This window comes from Microplitis demolitor, chromosome 8, assembly GCF_026212275.2.
Source record: "Microplitis demolitor isolate Queensland-Clemson2020A chromosome 8, iyMicDemo2.1a, whole genome shotgun sequence".
NCBI lineage: Eukaryota > Metazoa > Arthropoda > Insecta > Hymenoptera > Braconidae > Microplitis > Microplitis demolitor.
The window spans coordinates 18,724,260-18,743,947 of NC_068552.1; the positions used below are offsets into that span (position 1 = coordinate 18,724,260).

The window sequence follows — 19,688 nt, forward strand, 5'->3', positions numbered from 1 at the left end:
ATATTCGTAATAATGAAATTGAGTATTTGTAAAATCGTAAGTTTAAATGTTGATTGTTTTTCTCACTTATTCGACGAAATAAAAACCCTAGTTTAATTATTTAAATTGAATATCGCTGGTGAGTTTTATATATAAATCGTTATTATCGTTGATTGCTGGTGAATATTTAAGTGAATGTGTTGTTAAAATCCACATTTATACTTTTATAGATCAAAAGTACTACTAATGCAATTTGTTAAAAGCCTTATAATTAATTCAAATTATTTTCCATTTAAAATTACATCTGAAAATATTTATAGAACATTTTTAATTATTAAAAGATATACCCATACGAAAAAATATATATACAGATATATCCGGGCAAATCTGTATGTATGTGAGAGATAAAAATAATACATTTTGAGTTCTCAAGATAACATTTTATCACTGATTACAATTATAAGCAATTATTATTTTATCTAGTGCAATAAGCCTTCAAATTTTGCTGAGAATAAATTAATTTAAAAATTTTTGTGTAAACAAAAAAAATTATTTAGACAACGCTTAATATTTGTACTGCAGCGATATAGTGCTCTGTTACCTATGATAAGATAAAAATTATGAATTCTAACGAACTTGTGTCAAAAAGTAGATTTCTTACGATAATTGTTTCACTGTTAATAAATATATATAATTGTTAATTACTATCAAAAATTTTTAAAGATATAAACAATGACATTATCACCATAACACATGAGTCAATTATGTGACTTTGAACCCTTATTAAAAGTCGAACCCTTAGTAAAACGAAAAATAAAATAAGGAAAATTTAGCTTTTTCTCAAAAAAGTAGAATTTTTCGTATTTTTGGAATTTCAAATGTCCACTATTTCTAAAAACTAGTTGACCGATTTTGCTCATTTTCGAACTTAACCAAGCTAATCGTTTATAAAATAAGTGTGCCAAGTTTCATTAAAATCTGTTGAAAATTGTGGCCGCTATCGTCGCAAAATGGCGCGTAATATTACATATATATATATATATATTTTTATATATGTATATGAATATCAACTTTTTGACGAGCAACTCGTATTATCAGGGTAGTTATCACATTTATTGATGAAAATTTTTTTGTCAAAATTAAAAGTAACTGTAAACTCGTAAGATACATATCAATGTACCGGTATTAAATGAAAAAGTACTCTACATTTTTGAATGAAAGTAAAAGGGACTTCTACTTAATTGAAAGGACTGAAAACCCTGATAGCCAAGTTAGCCGCAATTTGTTGACAATTTACTGCTGCAACTTTCAGCTTCTGTAACTGTTGTCTACAAATTGACTACAAGTTTCTCAGAAAATTGACGACAAGTTGCGGCAGTAAATTGTCACCAAGTTGCAAAACAGTTACAAAAGCTAAAAGTTGTCGACAACTTGATGTCAAGCTTGTCGCAACTCTACACCAACTTTCTGATTATAAATTCTGACAATCATCAGTTTTTAATTCAAAATTAACGACCAGTAAGTAACAAAGTCAATCTGTGTCATCGAGATCTATGCAATAGACATCCGCTCAAATTTTTAAAATACTCGCGCTCAAAACAAATGAGCGCATAACCAGTGCGCATCTACATCCGCGCATGTACGACATTTTTTTTTCTTTTTTTCAAAGAAAGTGACAACTGCCGTTTAAAACAGATGTGCGCAGATGTGCGACGTCTGTCGGAAGTTTAATAAAGTACACACTCGGGACTTACAACTTACGAGCAAAGCGTAAAAAAAAAAATAATAACCGTACTCGTAGCTCGTACTCGCGGTCGTCAGGAAAACACTCGCCAGATCCCAGGGACACTTGCGATTTTAAAAACTACCATGGCGTGAGTATTGATGACTAACAACAGTGAATACAATAAAAAAATTCTAAATAAATAAACAATGATATTAAGTGTAAATAGTGTACATCTTTGTATAGATTGGGCGTCGCTATGACGCAAGTACAAGGTGCGCGAAAGTCGCAGTGATCTGGCTCTCGATCTCAACTCTCAACATTATTATTATTATTGTTATTATTATCATTACTACACATATATTTAAGTTTATTTAAATTGTGTACTCGCTGCACGGCAATGGAGTCCATCAGAAAATGGTTCTACAGACCAAAGGTATTTATTATTATTACTAAACTTATTATTTTTACTATCATTTACCAACTTCCTGGTCACAAGTGTAGTTTTCATTTTTTTATTTTACAATTTTTTATTTTTCCTCTACTGCATCTCCCACTGTCATTTTTTTTATTGTTATTTTTTTTAAATGTCTGCTTTCCTTTTTTATGCTGGCTGGTATGAAAAACTTCATTTAAATAATACATCTTTCCGTAAATAAAAAAAAATGACCGAGAATCAACAATGTCATGATGGCCATATGTCTTTTGTCAATGTCCGAGTGTTTTTATCTTGTAATTAATCTACAACCTGTGTAATTTTGTTTTACATTCGGTAAAGATAGGAAAGTATATAACAATCAGTATATATGTATGTAAATATATATGTATAGACATTTAAAACATGTATGTATGTGTAAATATATGTATGAGAAAATGGATAATGACAATGACTGTCATGAAAAAATTATATTAATTTAATCGTAGTGATAGTGACGTAGTCATTATTTTCTGTATATATATTTATATATAGATTTTTTAATTGTCTACTGTATAAATATGTCAATTATGTTTATCATGTTTATAATATATTTCATTGTGTCTTATCACAGAAAAAATATTTACGAAATAGTTTTATTCGATATCTGGCATCTGATATTTTATATTTATGTTCAATACTAGGGTTGCTGATAAATTTACTTACCAGGGGGTAAAACGAATAAATAAAAATACGTTGGGTTAATAATAGATAATTGATAATTGAAAGAAAAATTTATTTGCGTATCTAGATGATTGAGTGGATGATGCATAAAATATTAACAACCATGTGGTGATTTAAGAATTCTCACTCTCCAGCAGAGTATATACAATCAATATTATCAATTAAGCTCATCCGTTTTTATCGAGGTCAATAATATAAGTGCAACTAAAAACAAATGCGCTCAATAATGCTTTTTTATTTTTTTTTATAGATCAAAATGTCACCCGTCTAAATCTAGCAGTTCTCTATAAAGTTTTTTTTTTAATAATAAATCACCAGTTTATTTATTATTATTATTATTATTAGTATTTTTTTTTTTACCAAATTGGAGATATAAAAAAAAAAATGATAATTTTTATAAATTCTGGATGAAGAAAAATAAAAATATTAAAATATATTTTTTATAAAATGGTCGAGTGAATGTCAAGTTGTCAGAATTTATTTGTATGTTAATTATACAGCGACAGGTAATTTAATTCGGCTGGTTAATAAATGACTCATTGAGTACAGGCATCGAGATTAAATTAAAACCGTTAAAAAAAAAAAGTAATAAACTTAAACAAAGCGAACAAAGAATTTTTTCACGCTAGACTAATTACTTTCTATATCACTTTGAATTCCAACAGTATTTTCTTAAACAAGTAATCTAATAAAATAATTTATTTTAAGCCTGAGGAGATAAAAAATTAATCAGACTTTTTAAAAAAATAAAATAAAAGACCAAGCACATTAATGATAAATGATAATGTCTGATAAAAAAAGCTTGAGATTGATGAAACAAATATATATTTTTTAAAAATTTAGAGAGACGACACAAGTTTGCTGGCTCAGTTTTTCTACGCTAATGAGGCACTTACAGCGGTCGCTTGCGAACTTGACTCATTTGATGGTCGTCAGGAGCCGGAGCGTTGCACGACGCTGGTGAACCAGCTGCGACATTGCCAGGACAAAGTTTTGACGATATGCAATCAAATAATGGACGAGCTGATACCGGACAGCCGCGCAAATCGGGACTTTCGTGTTAAATTCCCAGATGACGTTATGCAGGAAAACTTAGCGGGTCAGCTCTGGTTCGGCGCCGAGTGTCTGGCCGCAGGGTCTTCAATAATGAACCGCGAAGTTGAAAGCTCAGCGATGAGACCTTTAGCCAAAGCGCTCACTAAATCTCTGGAAACGGTACGGAATCTTTTGCGAGAGCACGCGCTCAAAGGTCACATGAATTTGAAGGTATTTATTATTCATTTGTGCTAACCATCCTCAACTCTGTCTGCTCCACGTTCTTTTATTTAAATAATAATAATAATAATCATGTCTGTTTATCTATTCAATAGGAACTATTCCAGGTGCACAATCCCATGGAGACGGAAAAATTAATAGAGTCGCTTAAAATATTCGACAGACTATTTGCTGATTTCGAGCTCTGCTACGTTGCGGCAATGGTACCTGTCAAGTCGACGAAGGAGTACGAGCAGCAGGAATTAGTTTGCGTTTTATTTTCCGAAACACTGCAGCGAGCACTCGAACGTGGGTTACTAAATCAAGCCGACGTTGATAATTACGACCCAGCTCTAATGTTCACTATTCCGAGACTCGCTATTGTTTCGGGTCTTCTAGCTCCTCCTGGCGGACCTCTGTGCCTCAATTCTGCTGATACAATCAGCGAAATGTTTAGACCATTTAGAGTAAGAGCTGCATAATTTATACTTGTTAATTATCTACTGTAATTTAATTAAACATATTATTATTTTTTTTTACAGAATCTTTTGTTGAAAATCCGCGAACTTCTTTGGACGTTGAATAACCGCGAGCTGTATATGTTAGAGAAGCTTCTGTGCTCAAACGAAGAGCCGGCGGTGCCAATTTCACCGTCGACCCGCAGTGCGTGCCAGCAGGAACTCGAAAAATTCGTCCATAATTTTTACACCGACTACCCGAACTGTAAAAATTTCGTCGTGGATTTTTATACCGTTACTAAAAATAATGGTACTAATATGGATGAGGTTGCTAATGACGTAGTCGAAATAATGACTCAGGAGAGTAATGTTAAAGTTGAAAGGAAACTACAGCAGGCTGTATCTGTATCGGGTAACAGTGAGAATGACGATAATCACCGTACTATTATTGCCACAACAGTGGCAACTTATCCACACAACTACTCGTCATTGTTAAATGGAGGAGAATCAAGTTTGCGAGTAGTAATTGATGATGATGGCGATGGTAATCCCGGTCCCGATACCCATCGTCATATTAATCAGCAAGATCATCAGCTGGTAATTAATACCGTAAATCGAAGGGAAATAGATGCCTCTGTGTCGGCGGTAAATGAGGATCAAAGAGCTGATAGATTACGTCAAAATGGCTGCAGACTTACAGCGCAATTAGTTTGCGCTAATGCTAATACCGCAAATAGCAGTAGCCAACAGTCAGAACAAGGTGACTGTAATTCGACGGAGTCACAGTCCTTGGTCTACGTGATAAATTCAAAAGATTCACATTACACTGAGAGTAATGAGTCATTGGTCGGGGAGAGTGATCACATTGGGAATAAAAGTAATGAGAATACGGAAGATAATTTTTACAATAACGTTGATATGTCGGAGCAGATTATTGGCAGTACAAATGTTAATGTTAATGTCAATGTTGATTTACCACAAACTTATCTCCTAGATCAAGTTACGCATGACAGCGTTACGGATAACTCTGCTGTTGATATTGAAGCCAAGAAACTTATCTCCGAAGCTAACAAAACTCTTTCAAATTTATTGCTGGAGAGAGATTGTGCTAATGAAATATCTGAGCAAACTGACTCGGGTATTTGTACGGTAATATCTTCGGAAAATACCAGTTTATATGATAAGAGCCCGGAAGAAAAGAAAACTTTTGCTAATGAAATCCAAGTTAATGAAGAGCTGGAGGATGATGAAAATATTAAAGATTTAACTTGTACGTACGTATGTTCAACTTCGGTGGAACAGAAGGTTTCCAATGATGATGAGTCATGTACTTGTCCACTGAGATGTTCTACGTTCGATAATTATAGTTGTAATTGTAATTGTAATAGTACCAGTACCAGTAATTGCAACAGTACTAGTAATTGTAATGGTAATAGTAATAATTGTAGTAATAGTAATAGCGATACGTCCAAAATAACCAGTAGAATATCGTCAAATTTTAATGGCACGAATGAAGAATTTATTGGTCGAGCTTACGGTAATGGACAGATGTCTGTATGTGATTCAAATACATCATCAATACAAATAAATTACTCGGATAATTGGGAAAATTTAAATTTAAACATAAATCCAACTACGGCGACGTCGACAAAAGAATTCTGGCAGGATATAAAATGTAAAAATTGCCCGTCAACGTCACACAATCATCAGAATATCAATAAAATAGGCAGCAATATTGATCGATACGCGCAACACAAAATGTCTGTTCGTAAATCTAAAGAGATAAAACTTAAAAAACGGCAGCGTAAATTTGAGCGCAAAATTATCAAGAAAAACCACAATAGCATGCAGGAAAAACTTGCGTACAATGTTTCTGCTGCTTACAATTTGTCCCTGAGTACCGAGAGCTCAAGATCTAACTCCGTTGATCGATGTGTCAATCCACGACTCACCAGTTACGGGGGTTCGCTTCATCCCACGCAAAATAACATGCGACAGATGCCAAATTTTAGTAACCACCACAGTCCTCAGCGGAGTAGTTCGCGGTTGCATTGTCAGTTCGAGTCGCGCACTGACATGTCACAGAAAAATCACAATCTCGGGCAACGCAGTACTAATATATCGCCCCAGAATCGTAAGCTGCTGGATCACCGTAGGTCCAGAGCTGAGCAAATGACTAAAATGCGTAAAAAAGACATTGATAAACAGCGTAACTGCTGTGATTATCCTGCAAGTGTACAAAATGATAATATAACCCGGGGAACAACGAATTTTATCGATAATAATAAGAAAGATGAAATGCCGAACGATGGACTCGGTCGTAGGACAGACAAAAGCGGGCTGATTACCGGTGACCAATCTGGCTCTCCCGAGGCTGGAGATGATGGTGGCGGTGTCAGCGACAGTCACAGCTGCCAATTGCAGTGCACTAGAGAAAACAAACCTGTTAAATCACCAAAAAGTTGCTGTACTGTCGTAGGAATCACAAAAATTCCACCGTCAATAAACTTATCTCTGATACCGCGAGCTAACGCCAACGTCGACTCGAGCTCCAGCTGGTCTAGCTACGGAGACTCGAGCTCGGAGACGAGTGAGTTCCAGAGCGACTGCCAGGACGACGAAGAAATAGCTCTGGCAATGCAGGCTGCAGAAATAGCCAACAGGAATCAGATTAGAGCTAAATTCCGTTCTTCCGAGGATCTGGTTCATCGTCTGTTTGTCTGCATTGCCGGTGTCGCTGATCAGCTGCAAACAAATTTCGCTTCTGATCTACGTAATATTTTAAAGTGTGTCTTCCTTATGAACAGCACCAGCGGTCCCGGGGATGCTGACCAGGAATCAGTTGTTACAAAAAATAATAATAATAATAATGATAATAATAATAATAATAATTCTATGTCTGAATCACAGTCGCCGACTGATGATAATTTACATTCCACTGAAATAATAAATAATAGTAATAGTCTTGAGAGACAAGACTTGAATCAAGAGGATGATGATGATCCTGAGGATGATTCCATAGCGAGTATAACTAACGACACAAGTAAGTATTTCATGGCCAGTATTTTTTAACCCTAATTCCGTGTCACTGTTCTCAGTACCCGTGGACTTGGAACATGGGTCATTAGCTTCCGCTGCTCATTTAATTATTTTATTCTATAAGAAAAAGTTTCAAAAAAATCAAAGTAGATCTTCTTTGGACTCTTAACTATGCGATAGAGTTACAGTAGAATTTTTTAAAATTCATGGACACAAACGACTCATGTTCGTGGGATTAGGGTTAATATATTAATTCAGATATATAAATATAAATTTATCGGCCACTGCCCAAGGCTAGCAAAGTTAATATTCAAAATTAATGAGGCTCGAGACAAAATAAACGTAAACACAAGTGTTGTAAATAATTTGAATCAACTTTTGCAAACGTTGATGAATAAATAATCGAGCCAAGAAAGATAAATAAAGAGTCGAGTCATTAGTCTGCAGTATCAAGACAAATTTGTGATAAAGTACAAGTTTGCATACGTCGAATTATCTGAAAAATAAATATCTGAGTTAATATTTAATTAGTTTAACTAGTGTAATACTGGTGTTTGCAGTTAAATAAATTAATGATGTTGTTTTATATATTTAGTGTGTCCAATAACAACAGAACGAGGAGAAGAGTGTGTGGAAAGAGCCCCAGCTTGGATACCAGACAACGACGCCCCGCGATGCATGGCCTGCCAGGCCGGGTTCACTGTCGTAAGACGCAGACATCACTGCAGAAACTGCGGAAAAGTATTTTGTGGGCGTTGTAGCAGCAACAATGTCCCATTACCTCGTTACGGACACACTAAACCAGTCAGAGTCTGCAACAGGTGTTTTCTCTATCAAGTCACGCCATTTACTGTTTCTCATGTCGCCTCCACTAGCTGAATAGTTCTTTCATACATACCTTTCATATACATAACTTCTCCTTCCGATGTTTACAACTAAACGCATATATATATACATATATTTTTTTCGTGAAACGACTTTTAATTGTTATTATTTTATCAACCGTACACATCACTCCTCATTCTTTGTTATTATTCTCCATTGTTTTCGCAATTAAATCATTGTTAAATACTTTACCTTGCACAGATGTACAAAGATATATTATTATTATTATTATTATTATTTTTTTTTTTATTACTAAAGACACGCAGATATTGTTTACGTGCGCCAAATATTTAAAGACAATAAATTTTTTATGTTTTATTATTTTATTGATACTAATTTTTGAAAATAAATTATCGTTTTTTTTTTTTTTTTTACAATTAAGGTAAAAGATCTAGTACCCGATTAGGAACTAGTACTTGATCACTCCATGTACTTCTGTCTATATTTAGTAAATATAGATATAAAAATATATGAGTGATCGGGTACTGGGTCTCTTACCTTATAATAGACATGAGAGAAAATATATATATATATAATTGTTCGCATCTACTAAACTATGTATGTAAATAAATTTTTTTCTATTAATATAAGAAGACTGTTTAATTATTGTATATATTTATATATAGTCGGACCTCGTTATAAGACTCATTTTAGGTTTTATTCATGTATTCGGTTGAACTCTTCTATTATACAGTGAATTTATTTTATGTATAATCATAAACATAATTTTGTCATCCTTTTAATTAATTATTAACCACAAAATTTTAAGTATTCTTTATAAAAATAAATTACTTGGTCTACAATCTATGAAGTAAGAGACCCAGTATCCGATCAGGGAACTAGTACCCAATCATTCATGTATTTGTATATATATATTTACTAAATATAGATATATAAATACATGGAGTGATCGAGTACTAGGTCTTTTACCTTATATATATATATATATACATATATATACACTAGGCCTATATACTTATGTATATACATTTTATCTTGATTTTATTCGTACTGTTTGCAAGTCTTATAGCGAGACTTCGGTAAAAAATTTTCTTTTTTTTTTTTTTTTAATTAAGGGGGAGAGTCTTATAGTGAGGTCCGACTGTATATATATATATTTAAATATTAAAATAACAATGATATATATTAATTGCAGACTTTATTTCATATATTCCAAATAATAAATAATTAATTATTAGAAAGTTGATATTTTATTAATTATGTGACGCAAGTCTGAATACTTATTTAGTTATAAACGTCATGCGCTCAACCCAACTTGAAGTGGTTATTAAAAAAAAAAATTAATTAATTTAAAATGTATATTATATTAAATAATTAACAGTTGCAATTTGAAAATGTTATTAGTTATTAAAAAAATTAATTATTATTTTTGGTGAATTAAAATTAGCTGTCGCTGACGCTGCTATGCACTTTTTATTGTTGTTATTATTACTATTATTATTATTATTATTGTAATTATGTGCGATAATTGAAATTTTATTATAATTTACGATACATAGATATAGAGTACTGTCATTAATTATAAATATCGAAATTGATCCTTTTGTGCCTGTTAATGTTGGCCTAAATATATCCGTGTATTTTAAAAAAAATATTTCAATTTATTAATATTATTATTAATTAATTATCGTCGGTAATTAAAAGACATGTAAAAAAAACTTATGCAGAATTTTTTTATCTATAATATTAATATAAAATATAAATATATAGAAATGTAATGGAATTATTTCTCGTGGATAAAATTATTTTTGTATTATTTCATTTATTTATGTTGATAAATTTATCTAAACTTGCCTATAAAATAATAATATAAAAATGTATAAATTTATGATTAATAAAAAAAATATAATAATGATTAAGAACGTGAATGTGACTTTTTTTTTTTAATAAACTTGGAATTTCGAGATGGATATTTTGTTTTTATTGAGTAATTAAATAGTAATTGTTACGAGTCGAGAATAAATTACGCAAAGTTTTAGCTCTATATATATATATATTGTTTTCATTACCATGGATACATGGGTGCCTGAAACAAAGTTATGACTAACAGTTTATAGAAATAATAAACTTTGAAAATTAACATCCAGTATATTTCTGTGGTTTATTTATTGTTATTATCAATTTATATTTTTATTACATTACAATATTTAATAAAATTTATCAATAATTTATTTAACTTTGCTGTGGTTTTAATAATTCAAGTGAAATCGATCATTGATTGCTGCTACAATGGACATGGAAATGAACGCTGAAATGGAGAGAGTAAGTTCATTCATTCTTTTTTTTATTGATGACGATTTTAAGCAGTACCCCAACCCCTTGCTTTTTAATTATGCAAATTATAACTGTTATAATCACATAAAATTCTATTAATTAAAGCCATTCTTTGACAGTGCCCCCCCCACTCTTAAAAAAATGCAATCAAATTTTATTAATTAATTGAAAAAAATTAAAGAGTTAATTGAAAAAAGGACAAGTTGTAATTTTGCTAAGGTATAGAATTTTTTAAAAATTACTCACAGTTGTCATCAATTAGGAGTTATACAAAATTTATTGAGTAAATTTTAGCCTATGAAATTTGAAAATTTGAATTACAAAATTGACATGATTTTACTGGAATTTATTTGAAAAATTTCGGTTATATTCCAATCGATATCAGCTGTAATTCTTTTTAAATCTTTATCTAAGCAATTTTCAATTTTTTAAAAATTAATTTATAAAATTTTGATACACAATGGCTGCCAAATTTCAAAACACAGTAACTGACAAAAAAAAATTTTTGAAATATGCATTGAATTAAGTTCACAAGACTCTATTGAAACTGAAAATACTAAAAAATCGATTTTGGAAAATTTATCAGTTACTGTATTTTGAAATTGGGCAGCCAACATGACTATTGAAAGTCATTGAATATTTTTGCCAAGTGGGAGGCATTGTCTGACAATGCCTTTGATTAAAAAAAAGTTGGAGCATTAATTAAAAAAAAAAACAAAGTTGTATTTCACCAGGATATAAATTTTTAAAAAATTACTTACATTTATTTTTAATTATCTGCTTAATGAAATTTCTAATTATAATCTGACATAAAGATTTCACTGGATTTTTTAAAACAAATTTCGTTCTACGTGATTTAGTTTAACATATTACTGTCGGTCTCAGAATTTCCGTTAAGAATTTGGTAAAATTTGACGTATTGGTAGCTAATGATGAAAAAAAGATTCGATTAGTTTTGAAGAGCTACAGAGAAGAATAAATTCAATGAAGCCTGTAATTTATCAAAGGCTTGATGTCAAATGCATGAAAGTCAAAATTTTACTGATTTTTTGTAGGTCAAAAAATTTAACTGGATCTTTTTCTTATCATTATCTACTAATACGTCAAATTTTATGGAATTTTGAACAGTAGTTATTAAACCGAGTGTACTAATTTAAAACAACTGTAAGTAATTTTCTTAAAAATCTATATCCTGGCGAAATTATAATTACACTGTCCTCTTTTTCAGCCAATGCTTCAGTTTTTTTTAATTAAATAATTAATTAAATTTGAATACGGTTATTCAGTTCGCGGTAATTGGATAAATTATAAAAGTGGAGGATATCGTCTGAGAAATTTTTACTGGCCTTAATTTAACTGAATAATAATTATCTGTCATAGTTGAAAAATTTTTAAGAAAAACTGTCGGATGAATTGAGTGTTGACAGTAATTTTGAGATATAATTTGAGTTATAATTCAGAAACATCAGTTACAGGTCACAATGGGTCTAGTTTTGAACCAAAACTTGTAAAAGTTAACAACTTTTTATCTTACTGGGTATTTCCCTTCTCTTTATCGGTCCGTTAGTTTTTCCCCTCAATGGATTTGTGTGGAAAGATAAAATTCCAAGTGAATAGTTTCGCAATAAAGCAAGTTATGGAGCTTTGTAACTTTAGTTTCAAACTATCAAGCTTCCTGGTTACTTCATTGTGATGGACAGTTTACGTCCTTCAACTTCACGAAAATTAAAATTTTAAAATTAGTTATTTATTTTATTTTATACTCAATCAAAATATACTGATTTAATTTTTGAAATTATAAAATTTTATTATCCTCCATGGACATTTCTGACACCAAAAAATACTTTTTTGCCCTTCTTTTAACTTCCCGCCATAAAAATTTAAAATTAAAAAAAAAATGCAAGTCACTGATTCGTTTCAATTTTCAAAAATCAAATTCCCATTAAATCTCGACATTTTGAGATCCCAGTAAATTATTCTGATTATTTCTGGATGGACGTTCATGTGCGTGTGTGTAAACTAATTTTTGACTTACATCTTTTGAACGAACCAGCCGATTTGAATCTACTTGGCGGCAATTGAAAGGGCTCATCAAGACTCAGATCTTGAGAGATTTTAAAGTCAATTGGTCAAGTAGTTTACGAGTTACACGAAAAATAATAATTTACAGTTCTGTCTTGATGAATCCTTTTGATAAAATATATTTTTTTGGTTGAACGTCAAAAAAATAATTTTATAACCTCGAAAAATTTATAAATAATTTTTTTGAACTTTCTGAAGTTAAAAACAGAGGTAAGTTTTGAGGTTGACTCTCAGGGTCTACCGTTTTTAAAATTTTTCAGTGTAGAAGTTATAAAAATAACTTAACTCAATAAATAAATTATAATTAAAAATTAATATAAATAAATATCTGTAATTTAGGAAGATGGAAGCGAAAGTGGTGAGCCATCGGCAGCAGGAAGTTCTGCAGGAAGCATTTATTGTACTCTAGAACGTGACTACGCTCGAGTAAGAATAATCATGACAAATATTTCACCTAGAATAAATGATAAATAAAAGTTACGTAAAACGGAATAAATGTGTTAAATATTATAATTACTTTTATGATAAATATATATTCATTAATATAGATATCGTGGGAGTTTGCGAAATCTTAAGTAATGTAAAATACGTGAGGGACAAGAAAAATGTTTGCTCCACTTCTAGACTTATTAAGCTCCGTTTATTTTTATATTTTTTTCTTGTGCCTTCTTAACTCCTTTTTTTACAACGGCTTAGTTTTTTTATTTTCTCAAGTCTATATCCAATTTAATAGGTGTTCGATCAATACTATTCCCTTGAATAATTTCCTCTTTTCGTTCAACGCATATAGCTACTCAACGAAATGAAGAACAATGAAACCTTGGCAGCCTATGAAACAGAGTACACAAGACTTTTTGAAACTCTTTATAAATGCCGGCGTGACGAAGAGCAACTGATGGATAATTTCAGACAAGTCCAGGTAAAAATCGTTAAATTAAATCCTCGAGTTTATACAAGTCAAGTGGAGGCTGATTAATGAGATTGAAAAAAAATTTTTTTGTTATCATTCAATAGGAAGATTTAGTCAATAAAACAAATAGAATAAACGAACTCGAGAAAGCAGTTGAGCTGAATGAATGTACGATAACAAATTTAAATGAGAAAATAGTTCAACTTTCAAAACTCGCAGATACGGCACATACTCGGGAACAAAATGCGCAAGAGACTATTGAAAATTTACGAATTGCAATCAATAAATTAAATCGTGAAATTGAACAGAGAAATAAAAAACTTGATATCGATGATGAGTAAGTTCTTTTTTTCATCATTTATTAATATTAATTATGTATATTTTTCATTAAGAAATAAGGGAATTTTTTCCAATTCGTCTTTGTAATAAAACCAATCAAACTGATTAAATTTCATATCATTGGAAAGACCTCAAATTATATTTATGCCTTTTCATGGTTTCAATTTTTTTTATACGATCGTTAATTTAATTTATTAATAATTATTACATTTTAATTTTTATCTTTAAAAAAAAAAAAAAAAGATGAAAAAATTAGCAGACAGTAATAAAAAAAATGTAGTGTATTGATTTTTCGAAAAATTCCATTCTTGTACAGTCATCAAAATCAATGAGTCGTAGAACGAATGAGAATATTTTCTTTGATAAATTTTAATAACAATAAAAATAAAATATATAACAGCGATACACGAGCAGTCATGTAGAGATTGCAGGCGGTTAGTCAATTTATAATAAAAATGAATAGTAAATAAAGAAAAGTAAATGATATTATAGCGGAGAAGTTGCTAAACAAAATGAAAACTCGGTTATTGAAAAAGAACGAATGACAAATGAAATTGAAACACTGAAACAAAGTATAAAAAGCAAGTCTATGTACACTGAGGAGCTTGAGAAAAAGATGAGTGACGTTGAGAATCAAATAAGCAAGATGCAGGAAAACATGGAGATCCAGATGATTGAAATATCGAAAGAACGGCTGGTGCGCGAGAGGCTTGAGAGAGAAATAATGGAATTGGAGGAAGAGCTCAAGATAAAAAGGAACCAATTGCAGGTAAAAAAAATAGGATTTGGTATTTTAAATAGAGATCACGATTGCTTTATTTTTCACAAACAATTTCCTGGCTGAGTGGATGAAAAATATTTCAGGCGGCGAATATCTCAGTTAAAAATTCAGCCAGCAATAGCAGCCGCGTTGAAAATCTGCTGAGGGAGCAGAGAGCGGCAAACGAAAAATTGCGGAAGGAAGTGAGCAAGTTGATGACCGGGAGGCTAAACCTGCAAACGGAATTGAATAATTCGAATAAACGGGTTAAAGAAATTGAAAAAATATTGGGTGAAAAGACTAACGAATACAAAGTCGCGACGCAGGAAATTAAAAGGTATGGAGAAGCGAGATTATTATTATTATAAGTTTAATTTAATTTTGTTCTTTATTTTTCCAACTGAGTAAAGTGCAATCTCCGGTTTCTTTTGTTATTTGTTATTTTTTTTTTACTGGCTATAAAAATTATCAGCAATAACTCAATGTATAGAGTACAGAAGTTGAGAGTAATGATAATGTATGTATGTGAGTAGGTTGGAAGAAGAAGTGTCCAAGTGTAAAGCTGAGAATGATTGGAGCCTCAGTAAATACGGCAAGATCGATAGAGAACGCGCTAAGATGGAAAAGGATCTTGAGCACGTAAAAGTTGCTTTGAAAAACTCCGAGATTCATTTGAGCTCATACCAGCGGCAAATAGCAGAAGAAAAAAAGTCTGTTGACTTGGCGGTACGGGAAAAGAACGTTGTGATTAAAAATCTTGAAAATCTAAAAGACACACTTGAAAAAACACACACTGAGATTAGTGTATTGGAAGGGAGTAAACGCAAAGTCGAGGGTGAGCTTGAGGAGGCACTACACACTAATTGTTCTCTGAATAAAAAAATTGATTCTCTTGAAAAAGATAGGGACAAGTATTGTCAACAAGTTACTCAGCTACAGCAGCAGGTGATTTACTTTTTTCTTGGCTAATTAATTTCCGAGTTTATTTATATCTTAGGGTGATAATTATTTTACGCGTTTTTTAAATTTATATCGCCTGAAAAAAATCTTAATTGATGCTGAGATAAAAAATCTTTAGACTTTTTTGCGATAATTATTTTCAGAGCTCGCTGAGAATTTTTAAATTTAAAAAAATATTTATTACTTATTTTATTTTTATAAAAAAAATATATATATATTTTTGCGCTGTCTATAAACTCAATTTCCAATCGATCAAAAATGTGAATGTCGAGAAGTTGCGGTTTAAAAAAAAAAAAGTATAAGAATTTTTTGATGCCTTTAATTGAATTTTCATGTTTTTTCTCATAAATTTTACTGAGCTGATAAAAAAACAATTTTTATAATTCACGAAATTTTATAACTTGGCGAGCTCTGAAAGTAGTAAAAGTGGTGACTTTAAAAGATGATCAGAATAATTTTTACCCTGGTGTATAATTTATTTTTTAAAAAAATTAGATTGAAGAATTGATGAGTAAATTAAAGGAAAAAGACACAGAGGTATTAAATTATTCAAAAGAACTTGTGGAGCTGAAGAATAAATTTCGTCATCAACAAAATTTATTTGAAAGCACCAGAGCTGAAAAGAATATGTGTAATAAAAATTTGAGTGTAAAAAAAGATGAAATTGAAGAATTGCGAGATAAATTGAAACTCATGGTTCACCAAATAGAGCAATTGAAGGAGGAGCTGACAATTAAGGAAAGTAGTATATCCAAGGGAGAGTTTTGTGAGTGATTAATTTTAGTCATATTCTAAATTGAGTGCCGGGAAAATAGAGAATCGAGTGGCGAGAATAGAGAATTGATATGATAGAGATAAAAAAAATTATTATTATTATTATTATTATTATTGTGATAAGTTATATGTTAGAGAGTATGAAAGTTATAACTGCGAAGAGAGTTTATTATTGATTTTATTGTAGGTCTGAGAAAAGCTGAAAAAGAAAAAGAATCTGTTCGAGTTGAATTGCAATCGACGAAAAAAAGTATCATGGATTTACGTAAAACACTGGAGGAAAATAAAATAAAGGAAAAACAATTACGAGAGGGCGTTAAAGTTGCTGACGCGGACATTAGTCGTTTGAAAAAAGATATCGACAATGTTATGAACGAACGTGATGTTCTAGGCACCCAGCTCGTTCGCAGAAATGACGAATTAAATTTACAATACAGCAAAATAAAACTTTTGCAGCAGACACTACGTAAAGGCGAGGCTGAGTATTCTCAAAGGCTCGAGGATATTAGATTACTTAAATTAGAAATAAGTAAATTGCGATCCGAAAAAGTGTTATTGGTTAAAAGCTTCAACAACACCAGTGATTTGCGTCATGAAATTTTACACTTGAATCGCGATATGACACGAGAGAGACTCAAAGTCGTGGCTCTTGAAGAGGAGCTACAGAACCCGTTGAATATTCATCGCTGGAGAAAACTTGAAGTAAAAATAATAATCATTTCGTGTCTGCTCATTTCATTATTCTATTATTCATTTATATTTCATTTTATTATTATTATTATTATCATTATCATTAAATTTAAAAATCGGGAGTGAATTCGGAGTAATTACAAATTTTATTTAAATCAAAATTTACTCCGCATACGGAGATTTTTTTTAAAATCTGCACTTACTACAATTAGAAGTTTTAATATTAAAATAAATTCCCTTTAGAAATAAATGTTACTTTGAACCGGAGTTTCAATCTTAAAATAAACTCCCTTTCGAAGTGAATTTTACTCCAAAGGGATTAAATAAATACAAAGCCACTCTGCATTCACTTCAGATTTACTACGCGTTCACTCCGAAAATTTTTTACAGTATATTGTTATTATTATTATTATTATTATTATTATTATTATTATTATTATTATTATTATTATTATTATTATTATTATTAACATTCATTTGCCATTAATTTATTCATTCTGACATTAATCAATTACAATAATCAACATTTAATAACGTTTCAGCACAACGCAATTATTAAACCGCAATTATTAAATATTTGATAATTAGTTTGATTATTTTAATGAGCTGTTTGATTTAACCACTACTCCTTTCTATAAATAAATTAAAAAATTAATTGATTAATGAAATCAGAAAATAAAATAAATCTACACTCGTAAAAAGCTTTTTATTTATATATTTATTTTATTTATTTATTTCAAAGGGCTCGGATCCAAATACGATGGAGTTATTGAAAAAAATCCAAATCCTACAAAAACGTTTACTTAAAATGAATCAAATCGTGATATCAAAAACCAATAAAATAAAGGAAATTGAAAAATTGTACATGGAGTTAAGACAAATTCTTGCGAAGCAGCCAGCTCCGCAATCAATATCTAATCTCGTTAAGGCTAGAGAGGCTCTGCGAGAAAGAGCCAAACAGATGAAGGTACCTAAATTGTCTATTGATTTACAAATAATCTTACAGAATAAAAAAAACATAAAATAAAATATATATATATATATATATATATATATATATATATATATATATATATATATATATATATATATATATACAATCCCTCGCATAAACAAAAGATCGTTAAATTTAAATGGTGATTTTTTATGCAGTGCTTAGCTGCTGAGTTGAACATGTGGGAGTGCCGAGCGAACGAATACAAATACGAAGTTGAGAGGCTGAATAAAGAATTACGCGAGTTAAAGGCCAAGTATTTGGGATTGAAGCGTAAAAAGTCATCGAAACCCAGCAGCGGGACTGCGATGACCGACTCACCCCGTTCGTCAATTTCACCTCATCAGAAAAAATATTGCGGAGGCGGATTTACTATGCTCGTCGCCCCGTCACAGAATTATTATAGTTTAGAATCAATTATCGCTAAATAAATTATTTCACGCGAAGTTTAATTCAATTAATTAACAGGCTTCGTAATACAATCAGCGAGGACTCTGTAACATGATCAATAAGAGCATGTATGTATTAATTTAATGAAAATATATGTATACATAATCTACCTGCAGCTACTCATGTCAACATCTATATATATATATATATATATATATATATATATATATATATATATATATATATATATATATATATATATATATATATATATATATATATATATATATATATACATATATATTTATAATGAATAGGAAATAGTGAAAATTATTTGATGACATAGAAAATTGTTTATCTCTGATATCGCTGTCATCATTATTACAGAGTACTCTATATACATGTTGTCTGTACGACAATGTACCAGCGGCTGAACAATTATTATCGGGAACTTGGTTATTAATCGTTTAACCGCCAATTGGTCCGTGCATAGTCATGCATTATTGTCCTCATGTTCATCATATAAATACTAAATAACGTATTTACTCTTTCACTATACTAATAATCCACTAACTGATGAATTTAATTATAATCAACTTACGTATTTCACTTAATCATTTTTTAAAGCTAACATTAATTCGCCTCACGTGCGCACACCCGCTGTTATATTGCACCCAATTTAATCTAAAATACATTAAATATTAAAAACACTGAAACGAAAAAAAAAAAAAAAGTTATTCTTGTAAAATGTTACATAAGTAATCGGATTAATGTTTAATAAAACCAGCAGAAACTGCGGAAGAGATTACAATATTATGCGTAAGTATACTTAACCTTTGTATAAAAATCTGTTAGTTAAATTAACGTGTGTTTTAAAGCTGCAGGAAAACATGAAAGAGAAGAAAGTGCGGCGTTGACTGGAATAAATTTAAAAAAAAGTGTCTTTGAATGGACTGCACTGCACTGTAAATTAGCATCAACGACGCTTCAAGTTGAT

At 30.7% G+C, this 19,688-nt stretch overlaps 2 protein-coding genes across 3 annotated transcripts; both read left to right on the top strand.

Moving 5' to 3' along the window:
* Positions 1–1,720: 1,720 nt before the first annotated feature.
* LOC103572370 (lateral signaling target protein 2 homolog) lies at positions 1,721–10,179 on the top strand. Of its 2 annotated transcripts, none has more exons than XM_008550956.3 (6): positions 1,721–1,853; positions 1,932–2,138; positions 3,705–4,127; positions 4,232–4,582; positions 4,658–7,616; positions 8,208–10,179. In XM_008550956.3, the coding sequence occupies exons 2-6, from the start codon at positions 2,103–2,105 to the stop codon at positions 8,489–8,491; spliced, it is 4,053 nt and encodes a 1,350-aa protein (XP_008549178.1). In that variant the 5' UTR covers positions 1,721–1,853; positions 1,932–2,102; the 3' UTR covers positions 8,492–10,179. The 2 variants fall into 2 exon arrangements, with proteins under 2 accessions (XP_008549178.1, XP_008549179.1); XM_008550957.3 differs by having other exon boundaries at positions 1,949–2,138.
* Positions 10,180–10,747: 568 nt separating this feature from the next.
* LOC103572371 (cilia- and flagella-associated protein 58) lies at positions 10,748–18,806 on the top strand. Its single transcript, XM_053741586.1, has 11 exons — positions 10,748–10,780; positions 13,214–13,300; positions 13,665–13,793; positions 13,889–14,121; positions 14,616–14,892; positions 14,988–15,220; positions 15,417–15,828; positions 16,339–16,609; positions 16,805–17,319; positions 18,050–18,274; positions 18,460–18,806. Exons 1-11 carry the CDS (start codon positions 10,748–10,750, stop codon positions 18,730–18,732), a joined length of 2,688 nt encoding a protein of 895 aa, XP_053597561.1. The 3' UTR covers positions 18,733–18,806.
* Positions 18,807–19,688: the final 882 nt, after the last annotated feature.